This window comes from Mycotypha africana, assembly GCF_025528875.1.
Source record: "Mycotypha africana strain NRRL 2978 chromosome Unknown BDF20scaffold_3, whole genome shotgun sequence".
Lineage (NCBI taxonomy): Eukaryota > Fungi > Mucoromycota > Mucoromycetes > Mucorales > Mycotyphaceae > Mycotypha > Mycotypha africana.
Window position 1 is genome coordinate 2,046,525 of NW_026515727.1, and position 27,784 is coordinate 2,074,308.

Sequence of the window (27,784 nt, forward strand, 5' to 3'; positions counted from 1 at the left end):
AACTTAAGGATTTCTCATGGCTGACTACAAGGCATTCATCAAAGCTACATAGAGGAGAGGAAACGGAAAAAAAAATAAAAAACGCCTGTTCCTTACCATATAAGAGTTTCTGAGAGCCCTAAAATGGGGGAACATTAGCATTTTGCGACATTGTAAACATAAACTACACTTTTATAAGAAACAATCATGTGTCTATATTTTTGACCTGTTTCTCTTTTTGACACCGTTTTCCCAATACACGTCCAGCATGGTCAACCTTTTTACGCAAAAGACCACAATATGTAACGCATTTGAATGTTAATAGTAGCTAGTATCCATTTGCATATTTTGCACAGATGATAAAAAGTAGATGCTCTTTTCTCTAGAACGCAACGCATAGTACCCAGGCTGTAACCAGAAAAATACCAAATGTCAGTCCTAAAAATACCGTACATAAACTAATCGTAGCAGTGCTAAAAATAAGGAAAAGAAAAGCTTATCTGTAAAAGAACAAGAAGAGACCTTTTGTCTTGTACATTCTCAAAACTGTTCCTTTTGACGGTGGTAAGATCCGCTTTATTTTTCTATCTGGTGAGCGAAACCCCGACGACGCCCAAATTGGTTGTAAAATCCAAAATGGCTGACTCTTGAAATATGTTGCGTGTGTTTCCGTGTGTGTTTGTTTGGGTCGTCCTTTCAAGTTCATTCTTTTTCTCAGTACTGCAATACAAGTATGCAGAATACTATAAGCTCCATTATTCCTCTTGAGGATTCAAATTCCTTACGTTCCGCTCAATATGGTAAGATAAACTCAAACGTTGCCCATACGTTTAAAAAAAAAAGATGGGTTAGGTTCCCCCCATTGGGATAAAGATGACCATGACAAACATGCAAGAAAAGCTAACATGACAATTAAATTCATCAGCTGCCATTAAAAAGATGCTCCACCTAAATTCATCAGAACAGCTTATAACCGATGGCAACAGTAATAACGCAGAAAACATTGTTTGGAAGGTACTCATCTTTGACAAATTTGGTCAAGACATCATCTCATCTATTATGCGTGTCAACGATCTTCGTGAAAATGGGGTAACAGTTCACATGTAAAGTAAAAGCAGCATTGAGAAAAAGAATACGTCAGAAAAAGATCTCCTCACCACCCGTATTCAACCATTCTTTCCCTAGGCTCTTGTCGCAAGATAGATCACCGTTACCAGATGTACCCGCTATCTATTTCGTCGAACCCACTTCCGACAACATCAAACGTATTTGTGATGTAACTACTTGAGATTTTTAATGTTGCCAAGCTAAATAATGTAGTACTTATTATGCTTCAATCACAGGACTTGAATAGAAGCTTGTACGATTCATACTACATCAATTTTTGCTCAACAATATCTCGACCCATTTTGGAAGAGTTGGCTACTAAAACGATAGCAGATAACACATCAGACATGATTAATCAAGTAAGGAACCGGACGACCGCATCAAAAATTTTCAGTTGACACGTATTTATCGTTTTATTTTGTATGAAAGGTTTATGATCAATATCTCAACTTTATTTGCACGAATCCCAACGTTTTTTCACTTCATCAACCTCAAACTTTCATTCATCTGAATAATCCTTCTGCTACAGAAAAACTAATCGAAGAAACGATCGATAAAACCGTGAATGCACTCTTCTCAGTCATTATCACGATGGGCGTGGTTCCTATCATCCGCTGCCCTCGTGGTAACGCTGCTGAAAGCATCGCTCAAAAACTAGACAGTAAACTACGCGATCATATCATGAACAGCCGAAACAATTTATTCTTGGATGAAAACAGCACAAATAACAATCTACAGCGCCCTGTTTTGATTTTGTTGGACCGTAGTATGGACTTGACACCCATGTTGAGCCATTCATGGACCTACGAAGCTTTGATTCACGATGTTCTGCATATGAAACTTAACCGTATTACCATCGAAGAAGAAAATGGTAAAAAGAAGAGTTACGATCTTGACAATAAAGATTTCTTTTGGAAGAAAAATGCTTCGAGCCCCTTCCCTCAAGTAGCGGAGGACATTGACAGCGAGCTCAACAAGTATAAAAAAGACGCAGCAGAAATTACCAACATGAGCGGTGTATCTTCGTTGGATGAGGTGAATCAGAACATGGAATTATCGTCGAATACAAAGTTGCTCAAATCAGCTATCACAGCTCTACCCGAACTCACAGCGAGGAAGGCGACGTTGGATATGCATATGAATGTCGCTACGGCTTTATTGAATAAAATTAAAGATAGACAACTAGACAATTTTTTCCAGATCGAAGAAAATATCACTCGACAAAATAAGAACACGTTGTTGAAAGCCATTGGGGATACTGAGAAAAAAAATCCTGAAGATAAAATGAGATTGTTCTTGATCTATTATTTGTCCATGGTCGAAGAAATACCCAAAGATGACATGGAGACTTATGAAAAGGCTCTTTCAGAAGCTGGTTGTGATATGGAACCTTTGAACTATATCAAAAAGTAAAGGCCCCTCCCCTCTATAACAAACAAGGGAAAGAAGATGTATACTTCTGAATAGTCAACTCAGCTTTCCTTTTTGATTTTTATTTCAACATAGGGTTCGTGCTTTGATGCGCATGACGTCCTTAATGTCCTCCTCGGCAGCACCACCTCAAGGAGGATCTGATCTATTACGTGGCTTCAGCACGATTGGTAATAAGGTAACCCTATCACACGATCGACTTTTTCGCGCTATAATCCTAACCATGCATGCTTTCTATAGCTTTCTGACAGACTAAAGGAAGGCGGTTTAGGTGGCGGTTTTGGTAATTTACTATCTGGTGTAAAGAACCTATTGCCTACGCGCAGAGAGCTGGCAGTCTCAAAAATTGTTTCTGATATAATATCACCACCACAAAACCACGAAACATCCAAAGCCAGCGATTATCTTTACTTTGACCCTAAAGTTAGTAAAAAATCCTCCACAATATCTCCACGTCAAACGAGAGTGAGCTTCCAAGAGGCCATTGTGTTTGTAGTAGGGGGCGGTAACTATGTTGAATATCAAAATTTGCAAGAATTAGCCACGGTAGGTTCTCTTTTTTCCTCCCTTCAATGGTCCTTTCGTATTCTTACATCTTCATTTTATTGCTTTTTGTATAGCAAAACAACAACAGAAAGAAAATCACTTATGGCTCTACCGAAATCTTGTCACCTCACGAATTTTTGCAGCAATTAGCTACCTTAGGAAAAGAAAGCTCTCTCGCTTAAGATAATTAACCATCCAACAAACGTAGCCGCACATCCTTCCTTTCCTTTCCCTCTTTCTCTCTCTCTCTCTCTCTCTCTCTCTCTTTCATTTTGAGATCATGTTCATTGTAAAAATAAAAAAAAAAGACTTGATATAAAGTACAAAACGAAAAAATGCATCTTCTTTTTACTCACAACGTCCATGTTCCAAAATTTTGTAGAGTTATAACAGAAAAAGAAAAAAGTATATTTGCCTATTTTAATGAATAGGTGCTGCTTCTAACTTTGTTAATCCTGCCCTTTTAGACATGGCTAACAGATTAGCATAAGGCTTTTCCAAAGAATATGGCAAACTACTCTGAAATTGTTCCGAACTCATCCAGTCCAATCCGTGTTGGAAGATAGTAGCAGCACGATGATGACCGCCTTCGATAGTGCCCATAGATCCATGCAAAGTAGCTCTTTTAGATTTGCATTCATAGGCAGCACGATGGAGGATGTTGTTATCGTAAAAGACGGTTTGGCCTGGTTTTAAGACGACCTTCATCATATTGGGCATAGCGTGGCTTTTGGCATCGTGGATCGTAATGTGCCGTTCCTCGGCCGTACGGACACGACGATGAGAGCGAGGAACAACGTACAAACAGCCGTCTTCATACAAAGCTCTAGAGAAAAAGAAGAAAGTAATGTTAGAATACATATATTGTTTACTTTTACAGTCCACAGGCACAATTTTTACTTTACGTATTCCATTGTGTACCATAATGGGGTATTTCCAAGTACTCTTCTTCTTTCTCCTCCGGTGTTTCAGCAGGGACAGAGTCTCTATGCCATGTAAGATCAAAATCTGTTTCTTGCGGATTGATCAGCAGATTGAAAAGTTCTATACAAAAGAGTGTTAACGTTTTAAATTGTTTTAGACCACTGTTATACTCGTCATGTATGAGCAAACATTTACCTAATTGTAATTCTTCAGGTTTAGTGCCCAATAATTGGCATACGGTTTCTTGTAATTTAGCTGAGCCATACCAGTCGGCGAAAACAGGTTCATTCAATTCAGGGTGCATCAAATGCTGTACACCCCAAACGTCTGTGCCTTCAGTCCAAGGTGGAAATTGTGTACCCACTAATCGGCTGTGGAGAAAGGTAAGGTTTTAGGATTGTCATAAACAATAAACAGCACAATAGGCTGTTTTGTTAGACAAGAACCATGATGGCATGTAGATGCTACTTTACCGGTATTTCCATTCTCCTTGTCTGGCTTTCTCTACCACGCGATCACAAGCTTCCTTCAACTTGTCAAACAAGTCTAACGGAATCAACCCATCAATAATAACATAACCTTCGGTCTTTAGGGTTTCTTCGACAGGATGACCATGGATGTCAGTAATCATTTTTCTTCTTTCGGATAGCGAGATAGGGTAAGTAATCAAGAGATAGTATTAATGAAAAGGAACAAAAATAGCGGAAAAAAAGAGAGATGACACAAAGCTTCTCTATTTTGTAGGTCCCTACCATACATCAAGGGTTAAGTTCACACGATTCACTGTGACAGTCAGAATTGGTATCATTCGCTCTATGGATAGTGCTAACTTTAAACTGTGCACTGCTTAAGTAAGCGAATAAAAGATCCAAAAAATGCAAGAGTGTAAAGACTGATAAAGTTAACCAATAAACTCTTCAATACCACATATAAGAAAGATCCAAAGCGGGAAAATGTATACGCCCCGAATACTTTATGTAATACAAGTATAAAAAGTCAGATGAGTACCTTTCATGTTCTGATATATTGCTCGACTTGATTATCCTTGACTAGCAATGTTTAGTATTGTAAGCTTTCAAACCAGATAAAGTTGATGCTAAGCTGCCTTTTGTGCTCGGATTGGAAAAGATGTAAAGTTACTAAACTTAACAGAGGATATCAAGAAATAGGCAAGCGAATGCTTTTTGCAGTATCGGTGCTACGTTTCTTCTACGACAATTTGAAATTTCCTACAAACTCAAGATAGAGGGCCATTGAAAAGTTCCTGAAAATTTATCCAAGATGTTGTAGCCTTTCTACTGCAAAATGACATGTACAAGATAAAGATTGTTACTGGTTAGAGACGGCAATATGCTTATTTTGCAAAAATCAGGTAGTAGCGGGATCAAGCGCAACACATTTCGACCAATCTTGTTGCAGCATTTACGAATAAGAAAATTAAGGGGAAAAGACAGCAGTTCATGCCGAGCCAAGTTTTTTTGTTTTTTTTTTTTTTTTTTTTTTTTTTTTTTTTCCTTTGAGATCTTTCTTTTTCTTCTATTTTTTTAATTTTTTCTTTAATACCAACAAGCCGAAAAGTGATTTCTAGAATGCAATTTCCTGGTCAAGGATATACATTGAACGGTGGCGGTTACCCACCACCACAACAGCAAGGTTATCCACCACTTCATCCATCACAGCAATACAATCAAGGCTACCCTCCACCGCCGCAACCATATCCAGGCTATCCCCCACCGTCATCTCAACCTCCACCATATCAAGGCTACCCACCATATACTTACAATAGTCAACCTCCACCATCTACCTCTTCAATGTACCCTCCACCGCTCCCGGCAAATCATCCTCACAGTAACAACCATCATTCTATTCCACCACCTCTCCCTTCTAGAGAGGTAAGTTACAGTACGGTAGACAATAAGTAATTGCAAATGATTTACTTTTATGCAAATTCTTTCATATCAATACGATATATAGTCATTGCCCCCACCTCCTCCTCCAACAAGACCACCTGCCTCTCCACTAGATCCACCTTTTTCACCAAACGATCCAACGCTAGGTCAGGCCAACTATCACCAACCACCCCATTCGATCTACAATCCATCACCTGCACCCGGTAAGTTTATCTGTCATTGTTCTCTCAAGTTTATAAATGCAACTGTGATGTATTAATTTGGCATTGTTCTCTACTGTAACAGTTCTTCATATTCCACCACCACCCAATGTCAATCCAAATGACTTTGTGTTACACGTCAATCCAAAATTCAGAAATATCCCTCCACCTCAGTTTCAATTATCCAACTGTCAAGGTCGAAAGCGAGCTTTACTGATCGGCATCAACTACTTTCATACTCGTAACGAACTGAGAGGCTGCATCAACGATGTTCATAATGTGAAGCACTTTCTTATCACTGTGTATAACTTTCGAGAAGAAGATATGATCATCCTCACCGACGACCAGGTTCATGATGCACGCCACATGCCTACGAAGCAGAATATGATTCAAGCCATGCAATGGCTTGTGCACGATTCGCGACCCAACGATTCTTTCTTTTTTCATTTTAGCGGACATGGAGGTCGTATGCGTGATTATGACGGTGACGAAGATGATGGCTATGATGAGACAATCTATCCTGTAGATCACGAAGTGTACGGGCAAATTGTGGATGATATGATGAATGATATTATGGTGAGACCCTTGGCTCCAGGCTGTCGGTTAACGGCTATTTTTGATAGTTGTCATTCCGGGACAGCCTTGGATTTGCCGTACGTTTATTCAACACAGGGTGCAGTGAAGGAATCGAATTTGTTCAAGGAGACAGGAAGCAGTTTGTTGAATGCTGGATTGGCCTATATGTCGGGGAATCCGATGAAAGCTGTATCATCCATGATGTCCATTGGATCCAATTTAGTGAATGGTGGTGGTTTGTCTAAACAAAAGAAAGAAAGAGTCAAGCAACAAAAAGGTTCGGCTGCGGATGTCATCATGTTGAGTGGTTGCAAAGACAATCAAACTTCGGCAGATGCTCAAGAAGCAGGCAGAGCAACAGGAGCAATGAGTTGGGCTTTTACGACAGCGCTGAGACAAAACAGAAATCAATCTTATTTGCAGTTATTGAATTCAATAAGGCAGTTGTTGAAACAAAAGTATCAGCAAAGACCACAATTATCATCATCACATCCGATGGATATGAATTTATTATTTATGATATAACATGAGCTACAGTATTAAAACGAAACCATATGCTCTGTTCTTATGATTGAATAAAATCGTACATCGGATCGTGCTTTTTTATCTTAATTTTACATGGATGGGTTCATTGCAATAAGGGCATTTCCCAAATAATATATTAAAACTTTGCGTCGTGGACGGGTTACTTCTGACCCACTATAGAGAAAAGTGAAAATATAATACCATTAACCATGGCAGCTTGACCTGGATAGATAATCATCTACAGACACTCACCTCGTATAAACATTGATAGTGGAACCCACGATTACATGATTCGTTAGCACAGATAATATCAGGTGTGTCCTTTTGGTTCAATTTGTAAGAATAGCATATGCCGCATTCAATATCGCCAATATTAGTATAATCCTCATGAACATTGTTGTTTTCAGTATTGGATACCATCTGAAACGCTTCTAGCAAGTTTTCACTCATTGGTCTATCTTTGTCCCTGCTCATGGTAGGCTTTGTTAAAAGGCAATGCTCCTCTAGTCGTGCGTTTTTTCTTTCTCTCGTGAAAGTTACCATTTATACAACGCCCATTGTGCTTTAAGATCTTTCACTCTGTTCATACTTCCTAGAAACCGTACCCTTGGTTTTACACTCAAGGGTGTCTCTAAATTGCTGCTGAGATCAACCTCCATTGAACAATGATGTCCTAATGCAATTCTTCGCCAATTGTCACTTCTGGTAGGGTTTTCAGGTTCCAATATACGCATATGTTGGTCCAAATCATCCAAACAATCGAACAATTTCTGGTATCTGTCGATGATAACACGATGTTGTTGTATTATTTCTGTAATAGTGCGGTTATGCTCAATAGGAACAGGCAGATTACAAACCACTTTGGGTTTAGAAAGAGGATATGTTAGGGGTAAAATAACCTTTACAAAGTGTGCTCTTCCTTGAGTATCACTATGAGAAAAAATGCTTTAAGATCAGAAAGAATTTTAAAATGATTCTTTTGTACGCGATTTTACTTGATTTTGAAGGTTATATTCGTCATATCCTCAGATATTTCGTGTACTTGATCATAACCAACGTTAAGCAATTCATTATAAATATAAACAAAACGATCATGATCATATCGAAAGGAATGCTGTTGTTGTTGAGATTGCAATGGTTGTGTCACCGAAGTAGGGGGTGCTTCCTTTTACATTGCATAAGCATCAATGTTAATACTGTTTGAACTAGTGTTTAACAGTCCTGCTGCAGTAATCTTTTACCAATAATTCTTGTAAATCAGTGAGAAACAACATTATATCTGTTGCATGCCTAAGCTTCTTTGTAATTACATCTTGGATAGTGCTTCCTCGTTGCTGCTGTTGCTCGAGTAACTCTAGAAACTTTTTCTCGCCTGTCAACGTTCCTTCATCACCGAGCTGAACTTTGATTTCATATTCGACATTCTGTTATGTTACAATACGATGAGCGTTGAGTATCAGTAGAACCAATTCTTTTTCTCTCTTTTATTTCATACGTTAATTGATATAAAGCCTTTGTAAACTTTTTGTACATCGTCCACTGGAATGATCAACGGATAGGGTACGTTCATACAGGTGAGAATCGCGAAGCAAAGCTTCTTTTGAAATTCCATTTCGGAGTTTCTTCTGGGCTTCCCTGAAGACGGTTGTCACTTGATTTGCCTAACAGTGTACAACCCTCAATTCTTATGAATAACAATAAGATGTGCGCTAAGGAAAGCGGGCTATCGCAAAATACAATGGTTAAGGACTGAAATATTTACACTTGAAAAGATTATGATAAAAAATTATGGAACGGAAGAATTTCAATGGCCGTGTTCCCAACTTATCGAAAGAGAAGCAATATTATGATATTGTACATTTCGTATTTTTTCTTCCTTCTTCATATAGAGAAATGGCTGAGCACTGTTCAATATTCTTTTTGATGAGATGTCAATTCAGTGCAACGCAATATACATAATGGATGTGCTACTCATACTGAATGTTTCTTTTATAACCGTTGATACTGGCATTGTTATCAGAAAATTAATCGTGCATTTGCTTTTGCTTCCTTTCTTTTTCAAAATCAAAACCCCTTTGCTGGGTCTACTTGAGTAGAGTATCGTGCTTATAATGTGCTAGTTGTGTACATTTGAAGAAAAACTTGACTACGAAAAATCATAATAAAAAACTCTTCGTAGTGTTAGGAGAAATCAATGAAATCTAATTTCTTGTTTCTCAGAGAAAATCAAATGATTATGTTCAAAAAAAGTCAAAGGGGTCCGAGAAATAAAATGAGGCTTAAGAGTATTACCAAAGAGCAAACTGTAATTTTGGGCGTACAAAATGAGGCATAAATAAGGCCATTTAAACAACAAAATAATGATGCTTGATTGACAAAGCAGGATAATTTATCTTTATTTCTTTATTTTTTTTACTGCTAAGCAGTCTTTTCTTTATTTTTCTATTCGAGTATATGTGCCCATAGATCTCTCATAGTTTGTTTAAATAACAATAATATAAAAAGGAGTAATAGAAATTGAACAACTACAATCAAGAGAACCATTTTTTCCTTTCCTTTTTTTTTTCTTTCTTCTTCTTTCTTTATCTGTTTCTACTACATACCTCGATTGAATTGTTATGAGTTGCTTTGGAGAAGAAGAATCCCTCAAACGGAAAATTGTAATTGTAGGTGATGGGGCCTGCGGCAAGACTTGCTTATTCTGTGTCTACTCTAAAGGTGATTTCCCTCATGTGAGTTTTCATAGCTGTTATATATGAAGTAGGATTATCTACATTGTCTCCATCCAATCGGGTACTTATCAAACAGCCGTGGTAGAGTTATGTTCCAACTATTTTTGAGAATTCAGTGAAAGATACAGTCATCGATACAAAGCAAGTGGTGGTTGAGTTATGGGATACAGCAGGTATATTGAATGCTTATATACTTTGGAGTGTAGTAGTAGGGAACTTTAGGCATGGTACATTCTGTTGCTCACATCGTACAAAATAGGCCAAGAGGATTATGATCGATTAAGAACTTTATCCTATCCTGATGCTGATGTTATTCTAGTCGCATTTTCCATCGATGCGCCAGAATCTCTCTCTAACGTGAAGGAAAAGGTAATCTCCCACTCTTATTGTTGTAGGTTGAAACCGTTAAATTTTTGATATGTGTGATACATAGTGGGTACCAGAGGTGAGGCGATATTGTCCTCCAGATTTACCTGTTCTTCTAGTGGGTTGTAAAGCAGATTTAAGGCAGGATAAAATGGTCATTGAAAGTTTACAAAAAGAATCTTTAACACCCGTTACAACTTTACAGGTAAAGAGGACTTACAACAAGTTTATAACAAAGATTCAGTGGATTTATATCATTGTTGATTAGGGTCTGCAAATGGCAAAAGAGTTGGGATTCTATAAATATGTCGAGTGTTCCGCATTACTAGGAAAAGGTGTGAATGAAGTGTTCTACTCAGCTATTAAAAGTACTATGAAACAATCAGCTTGTATTATATTATAAAAGGCCCTCATAAATATGCTTTTATCACCCACGACTACTTATTTTTTGATAATGATTTACGAAACTGATAATGGTAAACTTTGGGAAGACAGTTATTAGGACTTTAATCGTGTGACATATTGTCTACCGACTTGATTTAAAAATGCTGGCTGGTATAAGCTTTCCTTGACCTCATTACAACTTTCCTCCAGGAACAGCTTACTATATGCGTAAATTGGTAATAAAGTCGTATACGAACCGTTCAATGAATCAGTCGCATTTGTTCCTTATCAAAGACAAAGAATTGTAATTTTGCTACGAGCGCCCATCTTCTTTTCCGAAGACTAGTAACTTCAGATCTATCAATTTGACATAGACAGGCAACTAAAATGCTATTTAAATTTTGAATGCTCCACAGCGTATCATTCCTTCACTTTGTCATATCTTAGCAAAACTAATAAAAATTGAAGCAGCCAGTTTAATTAAACAAGCGCATAATTTATGTCCTTAGCTGACCCTAAAGGGGTTCCAAATGATAGCAAGTCTTTTAGTAAACTGCCTGTCAACAAGCAACGCTTCCGCTTGGAGAAGTTATAATTTTAGCAAAAGATGTTTTTACAAGGTCAAAAGCATTTCGCTTCTTCATAAATGGACACTTATCATAGCTAAGCTATGAAAACTGACAGAACTCTTGTGTAAGCCGCTTGACTCAGAATAGTTGTGCTTACCACGTGATTGAAAATTGACGAATAACTAATTTATTACTGATGATTACATGTTAGTTCTTATCAGCTTCCGAAGAGGTCAGTATCAGTTACGAACGATGGAAATTTGAGAGTCAGTTTTACTATCAAAGAAATCAATGCTTATTACTATCCTATTAATATCAGTTGCGACCATATTGACAAGCAGTTTGATCTTCTCACAACGTGTATTATAGTTTTTAGTTTTCCATTTCCTCTAGGAAAGAAGGTGAAGAAAAAGGAGAAATTGATATTCAATAGAAACTTATTTACCATCTACTAGGACTTTGCTTGAAGTAGCGAATCTCTAGCAAGTGAGGGTATATGTGCCGGCATATGGAGAGGTATTTTTATTCAAAAGTATAGCAGAGAAAAGAATTGAAGGGAGATTTTTTTAGGGCTCGCAAATTGGATAGAATAATGCTTTTAATAAGTTTACCAAACATGATAGAAAATTTAAGAAGGTGAAGAGGACGAAGGCTATGATAGCCTTTGCTGCCGACCTTGCAGGCACTAATGGTACCTAATTATGTAGATTCCAGCATGATATTCTTAATGAAGCGGACCGAGGTTATTGTAGCTTTTAGATGGACGAGTACAAGACATCGAAAATTATCAATATTCAATTGTTTACGCTCTTTTATCAGCTTAATCTCTTGTATATTTCAATAAAATCTGTAAATTAGGTGAAGCAAGCTCCAGGGAAGCCTTATTGCAATCTATAATCAGCAAAGCCATTAGATAAAAGCCTGTAACAATTACTATCTTTTGGAATCGCGACAGTATGGAAGCAAGCGATATGTTCTCAGGAGAAAGTGTAATCAAAAATTGAATTATAGCTGTCGCAGTTATTAGCTTATGTAATATTGCGTCCCAGACGCTACTATTTCCATGCAGTTTCCAAATAAAGTAATCTAAGAGAACAATTTTTCACATTGCATTGAAACTCTTCTATCTATTATGACAATTGCTCCTGCTCTTTTTCCTTTACTTTTATTACATTACCTTCCCTGAATAATTTACCACGCTTTTCCACTATTTGATACCTTCATAGCTAACCATAATATAATATGGCCACCAAAAAACACTCAAAGCTCAAGACCTTCTTAGAAGCCAACTTTATAGAATTCAGTCAATCCGATTCAGAACGTCTCAAAGCTCTTTATGCCGATTTCTCTAAACTTTGGGTACTCAACAAATACGCTTACGACCTCAATAGTAATTACTGGCGCCGAGTTATCCTGGACAGTAGTCAACAAGGACTTTTAGGTTTATCCGATTATGCATTGGTCATCGATCGTGATGGTTTATCTGAAAAGTTTCAACGACCCATCTTAGGTCAGCCATTAGCTCTCGACTGCGTGTTAAACCACATGGAAAAGGAAAAAGAATTAATAGCGCTAGAGGACTTTAACAAAACTTTTGCACCACCTTTGACATGGTTAGGGTGGATGATTGATACCGTTGTGAAGAATGCTTGGCAATGGCGTTGGCGATTATCAGCGGCTAATACCACACCGTCGAAACTCTATGTAGTTCTTCCTACTTTGAGAGCCATCGCTAGAGCCATTCTGTTAGACCAACAGCAACAACAGCAATTACAACAGCAACATAAAAACAGTAATGTTCTTTTGACCTTGACAGAATTTAGACAGCGCTATGCACATCATTTCGTAAACGAGATAGAATTAACCGAAGAAGATATGAATCTCTTGTTGAGATATTTGCATTCGCAGCATGGAGTGGCTATAGTAGATAATGTGAAGGGATATAATGCAACTTATACGGTAATAAAGTTTCCTGAAGGGGATGCAATAGCTGCTTCTTTGTCGACAACAACAGAAATCGGCCAGGGTAATAATAGCAACAAGTTCAAACCTGCAGTTATTACACAGCATGATGAGGCTATTATCAGTATAAGGACAACATGTCATGCGCTATCCGTGCAAGTAGATGCCTTACAAAAGAAATCGGAGGAATTGTCAAAACAAGCCATATTAGAAAAAAATCTAGGACACAAGTCAAAAGCGTTGTATTGCTTGAGAAGGAAAAACAATTTACAAGAGATTCTAGACAGACGATTACACTCAATGGAAACCATGGATAATGTTTTGATGAAGATTGAACAGGCGAAAGATGATTTACAGGTAAAAAAAAAAAATTCATTTTACGTAGAGATTCCTCATTACTTGTATATGAACTTAATGCAATTTAATGTTGATCTTTATAGATTGTGCAAGCTTTGAATATGGGTGCAGATACATTAAAGGGGTTATTAGGCAAAGATGGTCTATCGGTAGTCTCTATAGATGAGGTGATGTCAAAAATTCAAGATACTTTGGACGATCAGAAGGAAATTGAGGTTATCATGCAATCTGGTATGGACAATATAAATGATAATCTCATGGCAGACCTTGATGAAGAGGATGTACAAGATGAATTATCGGATTTAATACGTCAAGAGGAGAAAGAGTATCTAAATCCTACACAAACCACAATTCCAACATTACAACAAAAGCAACAAGCATATGCGATTTCATCACCCTCATCAATATCAACATTACCATCAACGTTATCAACAAGTATACCATCTAAACAACAGCAACAACCAAGCCCTGAAGAATCAGAATTAGCAAGATTAAATAATCTCTTCTCCAGCATGAAAACACCTAAACATAATACTAGTAATGGCAAGGACGACAATAAGAAATCTAAAGACAGGGAACCTATTTTAGCATAAAAATCACCCAATGAACCTCATCATCTTATATATTTGAAAGCCCTATCTATCAGTTATTTCTTACTTGTAGTTACTTCGTAAATAAAAAAAAGACAGCCTGTGTTCGAACCAAGCAGCTCTTTCCTTTTTCTTGACCCTTTCCATTTTCCCCTTCTATTTTCTATCAGCAACTCTTAAATCTTGATAAATGGCTGTAGACGCTACCTATTATGAAATTCTCGAAGTTGATGTCGAAGCTACGGACTCTGAGATCAAGAAGGTGAGAGGACTTTACCATTTGTGCTTGTCAATGCACCCTGGTCTTTAGACATTCTTATGAGAAAGGCAAATACGTATAACTAACAGTATCTCCTTTTACAATACTTTTAGGCTTACAAGCGATTGGTAAAGGATCTATTACTAAGGAAATGCTAATTACCCACACTAAATTTGTTGGTTTTTATATATTCTATATCGTCTATTTCTAGGCCATGAAATACCATCCTGATAAAAACCCAGACGAAGGTGAAAGAGTAAGTTGAAGGGAATTAGAGCGATGAACGTGAACCCTTCATCTTCGATTAACAATTTCTTTGTCTAGTTCAAAGAAATCTCTCATGCATATGAAATCTTGTCTGACCCGGAGAAGCGCGCCAACTATGATAGATTTGGTGAAGAAGGACCTGGTGGAGGATTCGGTGCCGGTGGTGGTATGTCCGCTGATGATTTATTTGCCAACTTATTCGGTGGAGGATTTGGATTTGATATGGGTGGCAGTAGTGATGGTTTTTATTCTGGCTATGGTGGCGGCGGTAGTAATAGCCGTAGACCTCGCAAAGGGGAAAGCTTGAAATACCCACTCTCTGTTTCTTTGGAAGATTTATACCTTGGTAAAAAAACAAAATTGGCTCTTCAAAAGAATGTTATCTGTTCTACTTGTGATGGCAGAGGTGGTAAAACCGGGGCGACTAAAAAATGTACCAGCTGTAAAGGTCGAGGATTTACTGTAGCTATGCGCTCAGTAGGTATGGGCATGATTCAACAAATGCAAGTGCCTTGCCCTGATTGTGACCAGACAGGTCAAATTGCTAAAGATCGTTGTAAGAAGTGCAAGGGAAAAAAGGTGACAGAGGAAAAGAAGTACCTGGAAGTCTTCATTGAAAAGGGTATGCAAAATGAACAAAAGATTGCTATGAAAGGAGAAGGAGATCAAGAGGTAAAAAAAAGAAAGAAAGAATAATCTTTCAAATCATACGAAAGAAGTCTTATTGATATGGAATTATTTTATGTGATAATAGCCTGGTATTGAGCCGGGAGATGTTATTCTGGTGTTGAAGCAAAAAGAACATGATAAATTCAAGCGTGAAGGCAATGATTTATATACCAAAGTCAAAATTTCCTTAACTGAAGCGTTATGTGGGTTCAACAAGGTCATTGTTACCCACTTAGATGGACGCGGTATTAAAGTCAATCATCCAGCTGGACATGTCATTAAGCCCGGTATGATTAAACGTATTTCCAACGAAGGTATGCCGACGTATAAGCGTCCTGATGATCATGGTGACTTATATGTCGAATTCGAAGTCGAATTCCCCCAAGATAACTTTGCTTTGGCTGACGAATTAACAAAGTTGGAATCCATCTTACCAAAACGTAGCAAGGAAGAACAAAATTATGAAATTGTCGATGAATGCCACATGACAGACGGTAGCATGGACACCTTTGGCGCTTCCAATCAGTCACGTAATAACTATTACGATGAAGATGATAGCGAAGATGATGAACGCGGTAGCAGCGGTGTGCGTTGTGCCCAACAATAATAACCATGTCATTAGATCATAATATTTATTTCAGGAAACCTTTCATAGTTATATATACATAATAGACACGCGCCATGTTTCAATGTAAAAAGGAAAAAAACTACATGTATACATTTTGCACACACAGCGTTCTTGTACATAGTGAATAAAAGTTATGCATTTCTTTTTACTAAACCGTTGTTTATTTAATATGTACACAATAGCTGTTTTAAAAATCATCATCGTCTTCATCATCGTCAAAGGGATCCAAGCGATCCAGGTTATCATCGTCGCGAGTATTACGGCTTGTAGAAAGGGTCAGAGGCGGCGACGTTGACCTTCGTCCATAATCAACATTGTCTAAATCTGGTCTCAGCTGTCTTGCACGCTGTACTCGTTGCCGTTTATTCAATTCCTCACAAGCGTCGATCCAAGCAGAGTACACATCAACAGGTTCATCGAGATCTGTTCATTTTTGACAAATTACGTTTGAAAATATTGAATTAGTTAAGTGTGTTTGGTTATAGGTGACAATTGAACTCTTATACATTACAAGTGATGTTGGTCTGCCAAGAAACACCGCATATTTTGCAATTCAAATGACCCACTTTGTTCTGTTGATCCCTATAAAGTATATTATTAGTTCCACAAAAGGGCTCTTAATAGTGGTTTTGTCTTCTCTTTACATTTTGCATTCTATACTATTCTCATGATTACAGAACGTGCAGTTGAAGACTGTATCTAGTTTTTCCTTCAATTTCTTTTGAGGCTTTCTTTTAGTCTTTCTTTTACCCTAATATTAGAAAACGTTAATAATAGTCCTTGAATACACAAGCTTCTAATAAAGTGAACAGTTACCATTTTGGTTTTCGAAAGTTCTGCAATAAAAAGGTTAAATGAGCTGTTAGGAAAAAAAAAAGTGTTTTAAAATGCATAGTTTTTTAAGTCCCAGTTGCAAATTAACGTCATGAATCGTGGAGTCTAGCTGACCTTAAGCTCTTAATTTAGCGAGACAGAGTTTAATTCAGGCTAACCTTTCTACTCTTCGTTTCCACTCTTGAATTGTAATGCCAGATTTTACCGGTTTTGTATTCATCGACCCAAAAGAGGGAAAGGAAGAAAAAGAAAAAGAACTAATAGCGAAAGAAGAAGAACAACAACGTGTCAACGACCTCACTAATCAGTTCACCTTTATGCAAACTGACGATGATCGCAATTTGATAACTCAACGTTTAGCTGATTACAAAGCACGTCTATCGCCCTTATCAAATAAAGATAGTTTACAAGAAAAACGACGGCAAGAAGCTCTCGACTTTCAAAAAAGGGTAAGGAATTACTACCTCTAACGCGTAATAATAATTCGCATCATTAATTTGAATTAAAAAACCTTTCTCTTTCCATATACAACGAAAATGCAAAAAAAAAGCAACGGCATATGAGTATGTTTAAAGCTAGACAAATTGCATCCCTAAAGCTATCCTCAGACGAAGAAGACGAAGAAGGCGAAGATGGCGAAGAAGACGACGAGGAGAGTGCAAAAGAGAGTGAAGAACCACTAGGATCAAACCAATACGGTGTTTCTGCTATGAAAAGACAAAGAGATATTTCCGACGACGAAGAAATGGAAGAAGTATCAAAAATTGTCAAATACGAAACCATGAAAAGGAAATCGAAAAAGAATAGCAAAAAGCGCAACTCTAACCTTGCCAACCAGATTATGCTTGCTGAAACTATTGAGACCTTACCAGAGGATTTTTTGGAAAACTGGATCATGGTCATTTGTCCCAAGGGAAAGCGATGTTTAGTCACATCTGGTGGTGGAGTTACTATAGCACGTTCAAGGGCAGGATTTGTTATTAAAAAATTTCAATCTTTGCTACCCAACGGATCAAGGTAAGGAAAGTGTAGCTTCTATTTTTTGCGTGAAGTCATGCTCAGCAGCTCCCTATATTTTTTAAACGAACGTACAGAAGTAACCGTCGCACATCAGATTTTTGTATCTTGGACTGTGTTTACGATAAAGTGCATTGGACATTTTACGTCTTGGATATAATGGCTTGGAATGGCCATCCTGCTTATGACTGCGATACCTCCTTTCGTCACTTTTGGCTACAGAACAAAATTCAACCCAACGAACTATCGAAACCTAACGGTGAAAATCAGTTTTACAAATTCAAACCCATTATCCCTATACCCACTACTGAACTATCCTGCGTTATAGGTGATCCTGCAGCATATTTAAAGTCAATCCAAGGCATGAGCTATGATATTGATGGATTGTTGTTTTATCATCGTCAGGCATTGTATCAGGGGGGATTAACACCCTTAGTTAACTGGTTGCCATTGAATGATATCCAATCCTTCTTTGCATCTCAAGACCAGCAATTGCAGGAGCAGAATTTACAAGTACAACAGATGGAGCTCTAAATATCTCACGTTGTCACAATCCTATATACCCTTCTCATACTTATTTTCCGTATACACTTTTATATTTATGAATTTGACCGTCGCGTCCATACATTTTTACTCGTTGGTTCATGTCGATGTATTAGAATCCGTCTAATTTGTCCTTTCGGCTATGTTAATACGTATCGATGATGTTGTGTAGTTCATTTCTTCCCTTTTATTTAAATTGCTCAAGTACATAATATATATGCTAATAGGATACTGGGTTTCTCTTCTTCCTTTAATCTTTCTTCAAGGGATGAAGCTGAACTTCAACAGGTTGATCTTTACGAATAATGAAAATCTCCAAGTTATCACCGGTATAAATATCTCTTTCTGTCGCTGATGTAAATGCATCTTTCACGATCTTTAACACTTCATCTAATTCCATATCTTCATAACTTCGGTTGGCCATATTCTTTTTCATAATTTGGTTATCTAAGAAAGGTTGGATAAGAGCAGAAGCTGAACCACTAGCACGACATTTTTCACGCTCAAAAGAACCAATAGCATCATAACAGTAAACGGCACCTTTGCCTTCCGAGTCGACACCGCCTAAAATACAGAAACTGTAATAAGGGAAAAAGCGACGTCCATAGAGTGTGATGGATAACATTTGAGCGAGAGCGGTGACTGACATATTCTTTTCGTGATTGAATTTATACCACTATAACAAACCAAACAAAATTCAGTTAAATATTAAGTTGTATTTTACTTATTGTTGACACGCAGAACAGTGCCTTACTATGCATATTGAGCCTTTTAGCTTACCTTCAATCGTTGATCAAGTACTTTTTTTAAAGTTAAACCGTCTGCATGGAAACCATTCATAGCAATAACGGAGGTCTCTGATAATTTATAAGCTTTGGGTGCATATCTTGAATTAATACTGTATCCAGTACTTTGCCTAGTGTCAGCAGCAACGATACAGAAATCTTTTCCTGCAATAGCTACTGAGGTACTATCATAAAGGTAAATTGCATAAGTTCGCCGACGTTACAGTTTTCTCTTCATATAACATTTCTCCGTACCCTCCATTGTCATCGTAGGGTTCAAATCTATGCTGAATAGGTGCAGTTGTTGGCTCCATAGCAGGATTTGTAAGTGCGAAATCCATGGTCAAATTGTGAAATTGTATAGCGAAAAAAAAGAAGAATTTATTTAGGATGCTCGAGAGTTCGAAGGGACGCGCGTAAAATATAGGAATTATGGAACAGACAGTGTGTTGGAGAAAATCAACCAATCAGAATAATGACGTAGAGAGCAGATTGCCTTGATTCTCTCTCTTGACTTCAAAGAACGACGCGTAACTGTCATTTAAACCCGAATCGCAGCAGCATGTATCAAAAAATCAGTTTACAGAAATAAAGTATTCTTCTCTTCTTCTGCAAAACAGCTATCATAATCAAAATAGGATATAAAATTTAATATGATGATGAATAAGTTTGTGTCGAAATATGCTTCTTCACCTTTAACTTTACCTCAAGAAGAAAGCTTTGGCCAAGTCTGTGGAAAATGGGATGCAGCACAAGCTTATGCTGTTCCTTCATTCGACATTCCAAACGTTCACAACGTAAGAACTAAAATCTCCTTATGATTTTACAACGAACTACGATACAGGAACAACAAGTGACTGATTGAGCGATTTAACCATTGGCAATAGCCTGTAGATTTCTTAAAAAATATTACTGCTGAAGACTCTCCCGATTATAAGATTAAGATTCAACACGGTACAACTACGCTTGCTTTTCAATTTCAAGGTGGTGTTATTGTGGCTGTCGACTCTAGGGCTACCATGGGCAATTATATTGGTAAGCTACATAGTAACAGCTCGAAGAAGGATCTTTTAAATCAGTGCAACTAACAATATCAATTTGATTACATTCTGTAATAGGATCACAAACTGTAAAAAAGGTCATTGAAATTAATCCATATCTGCTTGGTACTATGGCTGGTGGTGCTGCCGATTGTTCATTTTGGGAACGTGAGTTAGGTAGACAATGTCGTTTGCATGAATTAAGAAATAAGGAACGTATTTCAGTTGCTGCCGCATCAAAACTATTAGCCAATATGGTCTATCAATATAAGGGCATGGGACTTTCCATGGTAAGGTTTTCTCTGGCCAGTTAGAAAAGTGTAGACAATAACTAGTCCTCTAACTCTATTACTGCTGTTGTAACGCATGTGCATTATAGGGTACAATGGTAACAGGTTGGGATAAATCAGGCCCCAATCTTTTCTATGTAGATTCGGATGGCTCTAGATTGAAGGGAGATATCTTCTCTGTTGGTTCAGGTTCTACATTTGCTTATGGTGTTTTGGATACAGGTTATGATCATGATCTATCAGTAAAGGATGCTTTGGAATTAGGTAGAAGATCTATCTATCATGCTACTCATCGTGATGCTATGTCTGGTGGTTCTATTAATTTATACCATGTTACAGAAGAAGGCTGGACATATCATGGTAATCATGACGTTGGTACGCTTCATTGGGAGTATCAAGATGGTATTGCAAAGGATATTATTTAAAGTAGTATAGTACGTTTAATAATAAAGCATAGGAAGACTATTGTTCGTAAAGATTTACAAAGGCTCGAGATTTTAAAGCATGTTTTTTTGAATTTCAAACAGTTATTCTGAGGACGTTAGAAATACACCAGATGCTAAGCCCGTTGAACTTTTGAAAATTTAGCGCATACTAATCATGTAATATTACAATCTATGTAAGCAGTGCTGTCTCCCAATTGGTTTTCTGAGCTATTGTAGCATTAGAGTTGTAAGGATAGTGTTGGAAAAGCTCGGCTAGAACACTCAAAAAGTGAAAACTAAACTTGCTTATGCTATGTTATCACTACTAAGTAATGAACATTAAGCTATTTTTGACTGTAAATACAAAGTATGATCTACGTACTACGTGAACGGTATTGCTGATATGGAATGATTATTACAGCAACTATTAACAGTGAGAAACATGACATTACAATTTTATTAATCTTATATGTGAATGACCGTCGAGTATAATTTTTAATCGTCCGAGCAAATAAGCTAGTAAAAAGAGTTCCACAACATTTTCTCTGCTGCAGACAGAGAGAAAGAAAAAAAATACGGGATTCCCAAACAAATGACACAAAACGCCAAACGGCAGTGTATAACACAAAGCTAGCCATGCCTTTTTTCTTTAAGCAATTTTTTCCTCAATTGATTATTGATTGACTACGAACATGGAAGCGCAATGTTCAAAAACACCGCATTTAATGCGATCACGGATAAATATACTGCCTGTGATAAGCTTTGAATTCATAAATGGCTTTTGGTGACTAGATATGATGCTTGCAGGAAAATTGATTTGGTGGAAGACGAAATATAGTGCTCAAAATAACTGTTCTGACAGGTAATATATGATATACTTTGATAGATATTGAAGTTTAATCTGATTTCGCTTAGTTGATTTAACAGTCTCCTTTGTTATTATAGGTAGGTAATGCATTTTCTATGTATGGGATTGTCAAGCCAGATCTGACTGCACTTGGTTGGGTGGCTGTAACGCGTGTGATAAAAGTCTGGTCTAACTATGCCCTTATGAAGATCACTGCTAAGCCTGAAAATATAATTGTAATAATAGCTTTTGTGCGGCTTATTTATGGTATTAGTTTTGTAGAAAGACAGCAATTGTGTTGCTGCTAGCAATTATACCCGCAGTTACCAAAACTGTACAAGAGATACGAGCATAAAACATACATGACTTAAACGGTAAATTTAATTGAAGAAATGAACGTTGTCAAGATTCTCTAAGCCGATTACGATGTAAAGAAGTTGATGCAAATAGACTCCGGGATAGGGAAGTTTACTATTAAATATGATTGATTGTTCCAGACAAATCACTTTTGAGTATGAAGGAGTTATATAGTGAAATAGTTAGACATTGTTTTAATAGAGTACAATTAAAGAAGGGCATTGATTAAGTTTGAATAAAGAACAAGGTTTCGCACGAACCCAACAGCGTTTACCGAAGAGCTTATTAAATTGCTTTCATGAGTTCAAGAGACGTGGTATAAAAAAACAAGAAAATATAAAGTACTTAAAGTTTAACAAGTAAAATGTCATATAAAATATTTTTTTAATATTTTCAGCAAGGTGAATGTCTGTTGAGCTCAATGGTATCGGTCGTTCAAGATACAGGCGCTACAATGAAAGCTTCAGACACCACATCACTATCTTGACACCCGAGAAGTAGCATTTGCTTGAAATGATAAGCAGCAGTAATGCTAGAAGGAGCCTTGATAAACATTAGACTTCCATCAATCACAATTCCTTGCCTCTTCAACTTTTTACTGAGGATTTGATTGTTTTGCTCATATGCTTCAAATTGCTTCAATTCCTCTTCAAAATCGCTATTATAGGAAGATGCAGAAGAACTATAACCATCCTTTCTGCTACTGTTAAAGTCTACAGAGTCTGCATCCTTTTTCTTTCTCTTCTTCATAAATACTTTAGTAAACTGTACAAGATGAAAGAAAGCAATGTCAGAAAACTATAATAGACTGATTTATTTCAATCTCTCGATTGATTTACATACTTTGCGCAGGAATAACTTGATAAAATTATTGGACATCATGTTGGAAACAAAGTTGCTTTGGATTTCAAAGGAGTGGAATGTTATGTTCGTTTGTGAAGGGAAGAAAAGACCAAAGATACGGAAACAAACCTTAACTGGGCTCATTCTTATAATGAAACATGAATATAAGTAAACGTACTTTTCACTTTTCTGTTATTGAACAGAATAGATTAGCAGTTAGCCTTCATTGTCCATGAATATACATTTAGAAAGATTTCATTATATTGTAAGTAGGAAGTTGTAACCTATCAAAAAAATTAGCATGGACTCAATGAGTGAAGGATACATTAAGCCTACTCTTCTTATTAGACTTTGTAAATCACCTTGCCGGTGACTTTTTTATTGCTGTTGTCATTGAAAACGAGCAAAGGGTATATGCTGAAGACAGTCCAAGAAGATAAGGGCCCCAAAGTAGATAGACTTTGTTTTTTTTTGAAAGATTCAATTATAGAAGGTTCAAATGATCAGCAAAATGTTCGAGAAAGATGAGATAATACTTGACAAAAAAACTCAGGAGAACTCTGATTCCATTATAATGCGCGGACAGCGTACTTTTAGGGGTTTCAGTATTATATAATGGCAGCTTCTGTGAATAGAATAATGATAATAGATAGTAATCTATTCAAAGAATAATAAAATAAATAATTGCTCAAATAAAGCTAGTAATGATGCACTACAATACTCTATATCTGTCTCAATAAAGAAATGATTAGTGTATATAAATACAACATCTGCTATCTTGCTTTATTCATTCACATACATAGATCATACCCTTACATTCAAATGTTGGAGAACAACAAACGGCTTAGAAAACGTACAATTAACCAAGGCTTTGAAGCTACTGTCAATCTTTCTTTCTCTCATATAAACGGTTATATGATTTATCGTAAGCAGAAACTAGAAGAAATTACCACCTTTGTTCCAGGCGTCTGCCAAACAGATGTGTCAGTCATTACTGCTAAATGGTGGAAGGAGCTAACTGAGCAACAAAAAAAACTTTACAATGATGAGGCTGCAGATTTACGGCGGTGGAACCGTATGATGAGGTATTATTGATACTGTCATGATAATGACTTCAATTACTTGCAACACTTGTTTACTTAATTGAATATAATCCATAACAAATATATAGATTGCTTAAAATCGGAGTCATTCCCACTGAATGGAATCGCATCAATAAACAAAGACAACGGTACTACACAGCTGAACAGTTTCGAACCTCTGATGGCGCCAAGAAAAAGCTATTGTTAGCATTATATCAAAACGGACCAAGTAAAGCAGGGAAGCACAGATCAATGATTACGATACGTGAAGCAGCAAGTGAAACGAAGGATAATCCGATGTTCATCAACAATTCAAAAAGTTACTTTTCAGAAAACGACGTTAATGCGTCTATATCTACTGCTCTTGCTCCTATTTTCAATTGTATGGCTCCTCAACTTCGCCATCTTCCGTTTCCAAAGTTCGGCAGTAAAACCAGTACTGACAATGATAATTTTTCTACTCATGGCTGCTCTATTTCTGATAATATTAGGTTACAACCTCTCATTATTACAACGAAGAGCCCTATTTACTATCATTATACAAACGGTGCTATTTCTTATTCGATACCCTTGGAACTTCCTCCTACAGGAAGATATTACCCATCAATTTAGAAAAATACCCTTGTGCTCTACCTATTTTATTTTTCTATTGTTGTTGCCACTTGCCAAAAGTTTGTTTATTGGGCCTTTTTCTCTCAATACGAAGACAAATAAAGCTTCTATATATTAATCAAAGATTACAATACCTTTCTGAATTTGCAGTTTTCCTATCAACCTACTCCGCTAGGTAACCAAAGGCGCCTGTTAAAATATTGATTGCATTACTGACTCTTCTTCTTCCTCTCCAAACTATGACAGATTTTGAAGCAATGGCAGATGAAGTATTATCCATTAACAATTCAAAAAGTAGATCTGACATATTAGCCGACCTAAAATACACAAAAAATGCAAATGCTACCTTAAACCGAATCTTCGATGGCCAAGTAAGAGGTAATAAACGGTTCCGTCACAGTAAGCTCGTAGTGATCAACCCTGTTTTCTTCGACCATATGTACAGTTTTTGATTGGGACAGACCGCGATCCTTCAATACAAAAACCTGAGTTGATCATTTTGGACTCTGATGAAGAGGAGGCATTGTCTCAACCGGACAGATCGTGAGTGTATATTACAAAAAATCTGATCTTGCTCAAATCACTATTTACAGTTAGCTGTTCTTCGCCTGACCTATTTCCATGAATATAGAACATGTAACTCTTCTACTTCCAATTTACATGGAAGTAGTGTTTCACGACTAGCCGATGATTGGAATAACTCTTTTCTCTCTTCATCGCAGCCTCCATCTCTACCAATGATTGATATTAACGAAATGAGAATGGAATCAAACGGAAGGAAAACTAATAGTCAATTCAATAACGACAAATTGAATGATATAATTCTTAATAATGACGATGATATGAAGGAAGACAAACTATTCGATATGAACTCAATTATACTTAGCAAAACCAACTTTGACGACAATAACCAAATTTCACAACGAGTACACTTAACTGACAAATATGTACAACAAAAGCAAAAAGAGGGCCGTAAACAAGATAACTCTGAGAAAGAAATAAAGGAAGATGTAATTGATAAGCTTCAGCTATCAACTCTATCTTCCCGCCACGATAATACTAGGGACAACAACGACGTTGATGATAAGCAAACACCTCGAAGAAGCATCTTGTTTGAAAATTATAATTATATATATAATGTTGAATTGTCTGATGTTGCCGCTGATGAACGTGACCTGTCCCTTGGACACGGAGAAAAAACCAATGATTTGTGTTTGTTGCTGGACGAGGATGTTGACAGAAAGACCAGCTTTAACGGTGAAATACAGCCCACTAAAAACAATAAAATTGAATATTCAGAATATAATATAAGCAGTGACTACGAGGATGATGTGGATCATTTGCCGTCTACTACAGATTTTTTCGAAGAATTAATGACACAAACGAAAAAACCCAAAAAATCTTTTGAGGTTTTTGAAATTGATGATAGTGATGATGAAGATATCGTCACCTATGGCAACAAAAGCAGTCCAAGAGTAAGTGATTGGAAGGGCAAAAGAAAAGCGGCAGAGGCTTTCTCTGAAATGAACGATGATTATGTTGACTATAATATTTTTGACATCGATTCACTACAACAACGACCACGCTATCTCAACGATTATAGTGACAGTAGAAGTAGTAGTGTAGAAACCACTCTAACCGCTAAAGAAAGAAAAAAATTAGAAGTAGACGAAAAGAAACGTCTTCGAGTTGAAGCTGCTGAAGAAAAGAAGCGGCAAAAAGCGCAATTGGCAGAAGAGAAGAAACGCATGAAAGAACAGAAGCTACTTGAAAAGGAAAGGCAGCAGCTTCTTGAGAAGGAAAATCGAATACGTAGCAACCGTAGCCAAATTCTTCAAGAGATGATAATTGATGTCCATCCGGACTTTAAAGCTTCTAAACCTGGTGAGCTTTTAGAACGCATATTGCAAGCAAAAGAGGCTGAGGTAACAGTACTTGATCCTAGCGCTAATCATACCATTGGTTGGCGACGAAAAATCACTTCGGAATGGGATAACGATAGCCAGGCTTTTATACCCATTGCACATACCAAGGTTGTTCGTGAGTCGTTTATTCTTGTGTATATGACGGCATTACAATTTGTTGACCGTATTCAACGAAAATCTATGGATGCCTTTATTGATAAGGTAGCCGAACCAAACTATCAAATACTGTTAATGGTTGAAGGCTTGAGTCAGTATTACAAAAAGAAGCTATTGTATAAAAGGCGTCAATATGATAATCAAGTGAGAAACGCTTTTCGATCTGAAGAAGAGCAACAACAACCTTTAACGTCATCACGTCGTAAAACTAAAACATTAAATGAACTAATCATCAATGGACCTGAGCAGAACGTAATTGAAGAATATTTGAACTATCTCATGTTAGTACGCAATATTATGCTGGTTCCTACAAAAGATGTTGAAGATACTGCAAACTGGATTGAAAGTCTTACGACAGATCTAGCTCTTGGGCGTTACAAGTCGAGAAATATCAATAATTCATATCGTGTCAGCAAATGTGGTACTGACCCTCAAGATACTTATATTAAGATGTTACAAGAAATCCAATTGTGTACACCAGCTGTAGCGAGAAGTGTCATCAGTGCTTACCCATCGTTGCAAAGGCTACATAGAGCTTATGAGAGGACACAAGGAAGAACAGCTGGTGAATTGATGCTGGCGGATTTAGAGGTTGAGAGAAGTGCATTACAACTACGGGATCGTACAATTAACAGAGCCATGTCGAGGAAGATATACTCAATCTTCACTAGTAGTGATCCAGAAGAAATAATCTACTAAGGAGTCTCTATCATACATTATATATACCACTTAGCTTATATTGATACCCCTTATACCTTGTTTGATAAAATCTTGCATATTAAATCATCAGCATTGTTTTTGGGCGAAAATGCTAGATTCTAAGAGCAGTGTCACTTCCACACTATTTGTGAATCATATGCATAAACATAGAACTCATTTCGTTTATCAATTTCCAACTAAAATAATCATGCAACCAACGTTTCGAAATAGCTACATAACTGTCCTTCAAATCAAATCCTTTTTCTGAGCAAAAACAAATAAACATTGTTTTAAGGCGACTTTGAACTGTTTCGGATGGTATTGGTAACATTAGACGAAAGTAACTTC

At 37.0% G+C, this 27,784-nt stretch overlaps 14 protein-coding genes across 14 annotated transcripts; 9 read left to right on the forward strand and 5 right to left on the reverse strand.

Annotated features, from left to right (window-relative positions):
* Window positions 1-712: 712 nt before the first annotated feature.
* BDF20DRAFT_911733 (Sec1-like protein) lies at window positions 713-3,245 on the forward strand (the record flags this gene model as incomplete). The annotated part of the gene is made up of 8 exons (XM_053083867.1): window positions 713-779; window positions 905-1,082; window positions 1,165-1,255; window positions 1,323-1,445; window positions 1,516-2,495; window positions 2,593-2,695; window positions 2,758-3,063; window positions 3,138-3,245. 8 exons carry the CDS (start codon window positions 713-715, stop codon window positions 3,243-3,245), a joined length of 1,956 nt encoding a protein of 651 aa, XP_052938459.1.
* A 134-nt stretch (window positions 3,246-3,379) lies between these two features.
* Window positions 3,380-4,745, reverse strand: BDF20DRAFT_861100 (uncharacterized protein). The gene is made up of 4 exons (XM_053080561.1): window positions 4,461-4,745; window positions 4,183-4,358; window positions 3,969-4,107; window positions 3,380-3,889 (listed from the first exon to the last, which is right to left on the reverse strand). Exons 1-4 carry the CDS (start codon window positions 4,616-4,618, stop codon window positions 3,484-3,486), a joined length of 879 nt encoding a protein of 292 aa, XP_052938460.1. The 5' UTR covers window positions 4,619-4,745; the 3' UTR covers window positions 3,380-3,483.
* A 766-nt stretch (window positions 4,746-5,511) lies between these two features.
* Window positions 5,512-7,225, forward strand: BDF20DRAFT_861104 (caspase domain-containing protein). Its single transcript, XM_053080562.1, has 3 exons — window positions 5,512-5,879; window positions 5,962-6,100; window positions 6,183-7,225. The coding sequence occupies exons 1-3, from the start codon at window positions 5,577-5,579 to the stop codon at window positions 7,196-7,198; spliced, it is 1,458 nt and encodes a 485-aa protein (XP_052938461.1). The 5' UTR covers window positions 5,512-5,576; the 3' UTR covers window positions 7,199-7,225.
* A 12-nt stretch (window positions 7,226-7,237) lies between these two features.
* BDF20DRAFT_401816 (WD-repeat region-domain-containing protein) lies at window positions 7,238-8,907 on the reverse strand. The gene is made up of 6 exons (XM_053075377.1): window positions 8,694-8,907; window positions 8,440-8,622; window positions 8,194-8,363; window positions 7,739-8,128; window positions 7,451-7,664; window positions 7,238-7,372 (listed from the first exon to the last, which is right to left on the reverse strand). Exons 1-6 carry the CDS (start codon window positions 8,808-8,810, stop codon window positions 7,277-7,279), a joined length of 1,170 nt encoding a protein of 389 aa, XP_052938462.1. The 5' UTR covers window positions 8,811-8,907; the 3' UTR covers window positions 7,238-7,276.
* Window positions 8,908-9,816: 909 nt separating this feature from the next.
* On the forward strand, window positions 9,817-10,699 carry BDF20DRAFT_816874 (P-loop containing nucleoside triphosphate hydrolase protein; the record flags this gene model as incomplete). The annotated part of the gene is made up of 5 exons (XM_053077201.1): window positions 9,817-9,930; window positions 10,016-10,103; window positions 10,190-10,299; window positions 10,364-10,501; window positions 10,565-10,699. The coding sequence occupies 5 exons, from the start codon at window positions 9,817-9,819 to the stop codon at window positions 10,697-10,699; spliced, it is 585 nt and encodes a 194-aa protein (XP_052938463.1).
* Window positions 10,700-12,872: 2,173 nt separating this feature from the next.
* On the forward strand, window positions 12,873-14,161 carry BDF20DRAFT_817070 (Snf7-domain-containing protein; the record flags this gene model as incomplete). The annotated part of the gene is made up of 3 exons (XM_053077219.1): window positions 12,873-13,249; window positions 13,286-13,568; window positions 13,652-14,161. The coding sequence occupies 3 exons, from the start codon at window positions 12,873-12,875 to the stop codon at window positions 14,159-14,161; spliced, it is 1,170 nt and encodes a 389-aa protein (XP_052938464.1).
* A 580-nt stretch (window positions 14,162-14,741) lies between these two features.
* On the forward strand, window positions 14,742-15,960 carry BDF20DRAFT_816857 (DnaJ C terminal domain-containing protein; the record flags this gene model as incomplete). The annotated part of the gene is made up of 2 exons (XM_053077199.1): window positions 14,742-15,356; window positions 15,439-15,960. Coding segments are annotated over 2 exons (1,137 nt in total), but the record flags the coding sequence as incomplete, so codon positions are not given.
* Window positions 15,961-16,168: 208 nt separating this feature from the next.
* BDF20DRAFT_834155 (transcription elongation factor Elf1 like-domain-containing protein) lies at window positions 16,169-16,800 on the reverse strand (the record flags this gene model as incomplete). The annotated part of the gene is made up of 4 exons (XM_053078715.1): window positions 16,169-16,404; window positions 16,493-16,563; window positions 16,626-16,732; window positions 16,798-16,800. 4 exons carry the CDS (start codon window positions 16,798-16,800, stop codon window positions 16,169-16,171), a joined length of 417 nt encoding a protein of 138 aa, XP_052938466.1.
* A 206-nt stretch (window positions 16,801-17,006) lies between these two features.
* Window positions 17,007-18,366, forward strand: BDF20DRAFT_834156 (uncharacterized protein; the record flags this gene model as incomplete). The annotated part of the gene is made up of 3 exons (XM_053078716.1): window positions 17,007-17,264; window positions 17,366-17,832; window positions 17,868-18,366. The coding sequence occupies 3 exons, from the start codon at window positions 17,007-17,009 to the stop codon at window positions 18,364-18,366; spliced, it is 1,224 nt and encodes a 407-aa protein (XP_052938467.1).
* Window positions 18,367-18,464: 98 nt separating this feature from the next.
* On the reverse strand, window positions 18,465-19,608 carry BDF20DRAFT_402014 (nucleophile aminohydrolase). The gene is made up of 3 exons (XM_053075378.1): window positions 19,416-19,608; window positions 19,156-19,345; window positions 18,465-19,051 (listed from the first exon to the last, which is right to left on the reverse strand). Exons 1-3 carry the CDS (start codon window positions 19,499-19,501, stop codon window positions 18,626-18,628), a joined length of 702 nt encoding a protein of 233 aa, XP_052938468.1. The 5' UTR covers window positions 19,502-19,608; the 3' UTR covers window positions 18,465-18,625.
* A 211-nt stretch (window positions 19,609-19,819) lies between these two features.
* Window positions 19,820-20,915, forward strand: BDF20DRAFT_815943 (proteasome component PRE2; the record flags this gene model as incomplete). Its single annotated transcript, XM_053077120.1, has 4 exons — window positions 19,820-19,957; window positions 20,048-20,195; window positions 20,279-20,490; window positions 20,580-20,915. The coding sequence occupies 4 exons, from the start codon at window positions 19,820-19,822 to the stop codon at window positions 20,913-20,915; spliced, it is 834 nt and encodes a 277-aa protein (XP_052938469.1).
* A 1,639-nt stretch (window positions 20,916-22,554) lies between these two features.
* Window positions 22,555-23,181, reverse strand: BDF20DRAFT_986520 (uncharacterized protein; the record flags this gene model as incomplete). Its single annotated transcript, XM_053085221.1, has 2 exons — window positions 22,963-23,181; window positions 22,555-22,884 (listed from the first exon to the last, which is right to left on the reverse strand). The coding sequence occupies exons 1-2, from the start codon at window positions 23,104-23,106 to the stop codon at window positions 22,555-22,557; spliced, it is 474 nt and encodes a 157-aa protein (XP_052938470.1). The 5' UTR covers window positions 23,107-23,181.
* A 603-nt stretch (window positions 23,182-23,784) lies between these two features.
* Window positions 23,785-24,656, forward strand: BDF20DRAFT_911745 (uncharacterized protein; the record flags this gene model as incomplete). The annotated part of the gene is made up of 2 exons (XM_053083868.1): window positions 23,785-24,037; window positions 24,151-24,656. The coding sequence occupies 2 exons, from the start codon at window positions 23,785-23,787 to the stop codon at window positions 24,654-24,656; spliced, it is 759 nt and encodes a 252-aa protein (XP_052938471.1).
* Window positions 24,657-24,822: 166 nt separating this feature from the next.
* Window positions 24,823-27,655, forward strand: BDF20DRAFT_861162 (uncharacterized protein). Its single transcript, XM_053080563.1, has 3 exons — window positions 24,823-25,027; window positions 25,102-25,199; window positions 25,288-27,655. Exons 1-3 carry the CDS (start codon window positions 24,896-24,898, stop codon window positions 27,434-27,436), a joined length of 2,379 nt encoding a protein of 792 aa, XP_052938472.1. The 5' UTR covers window positions 24,823-24,895; the 3' UTR covers window positions 27,437-27,655.
* The last annotated feature ends 129 nt before the right edge of the window (window positions 27,656-27,784 follow it).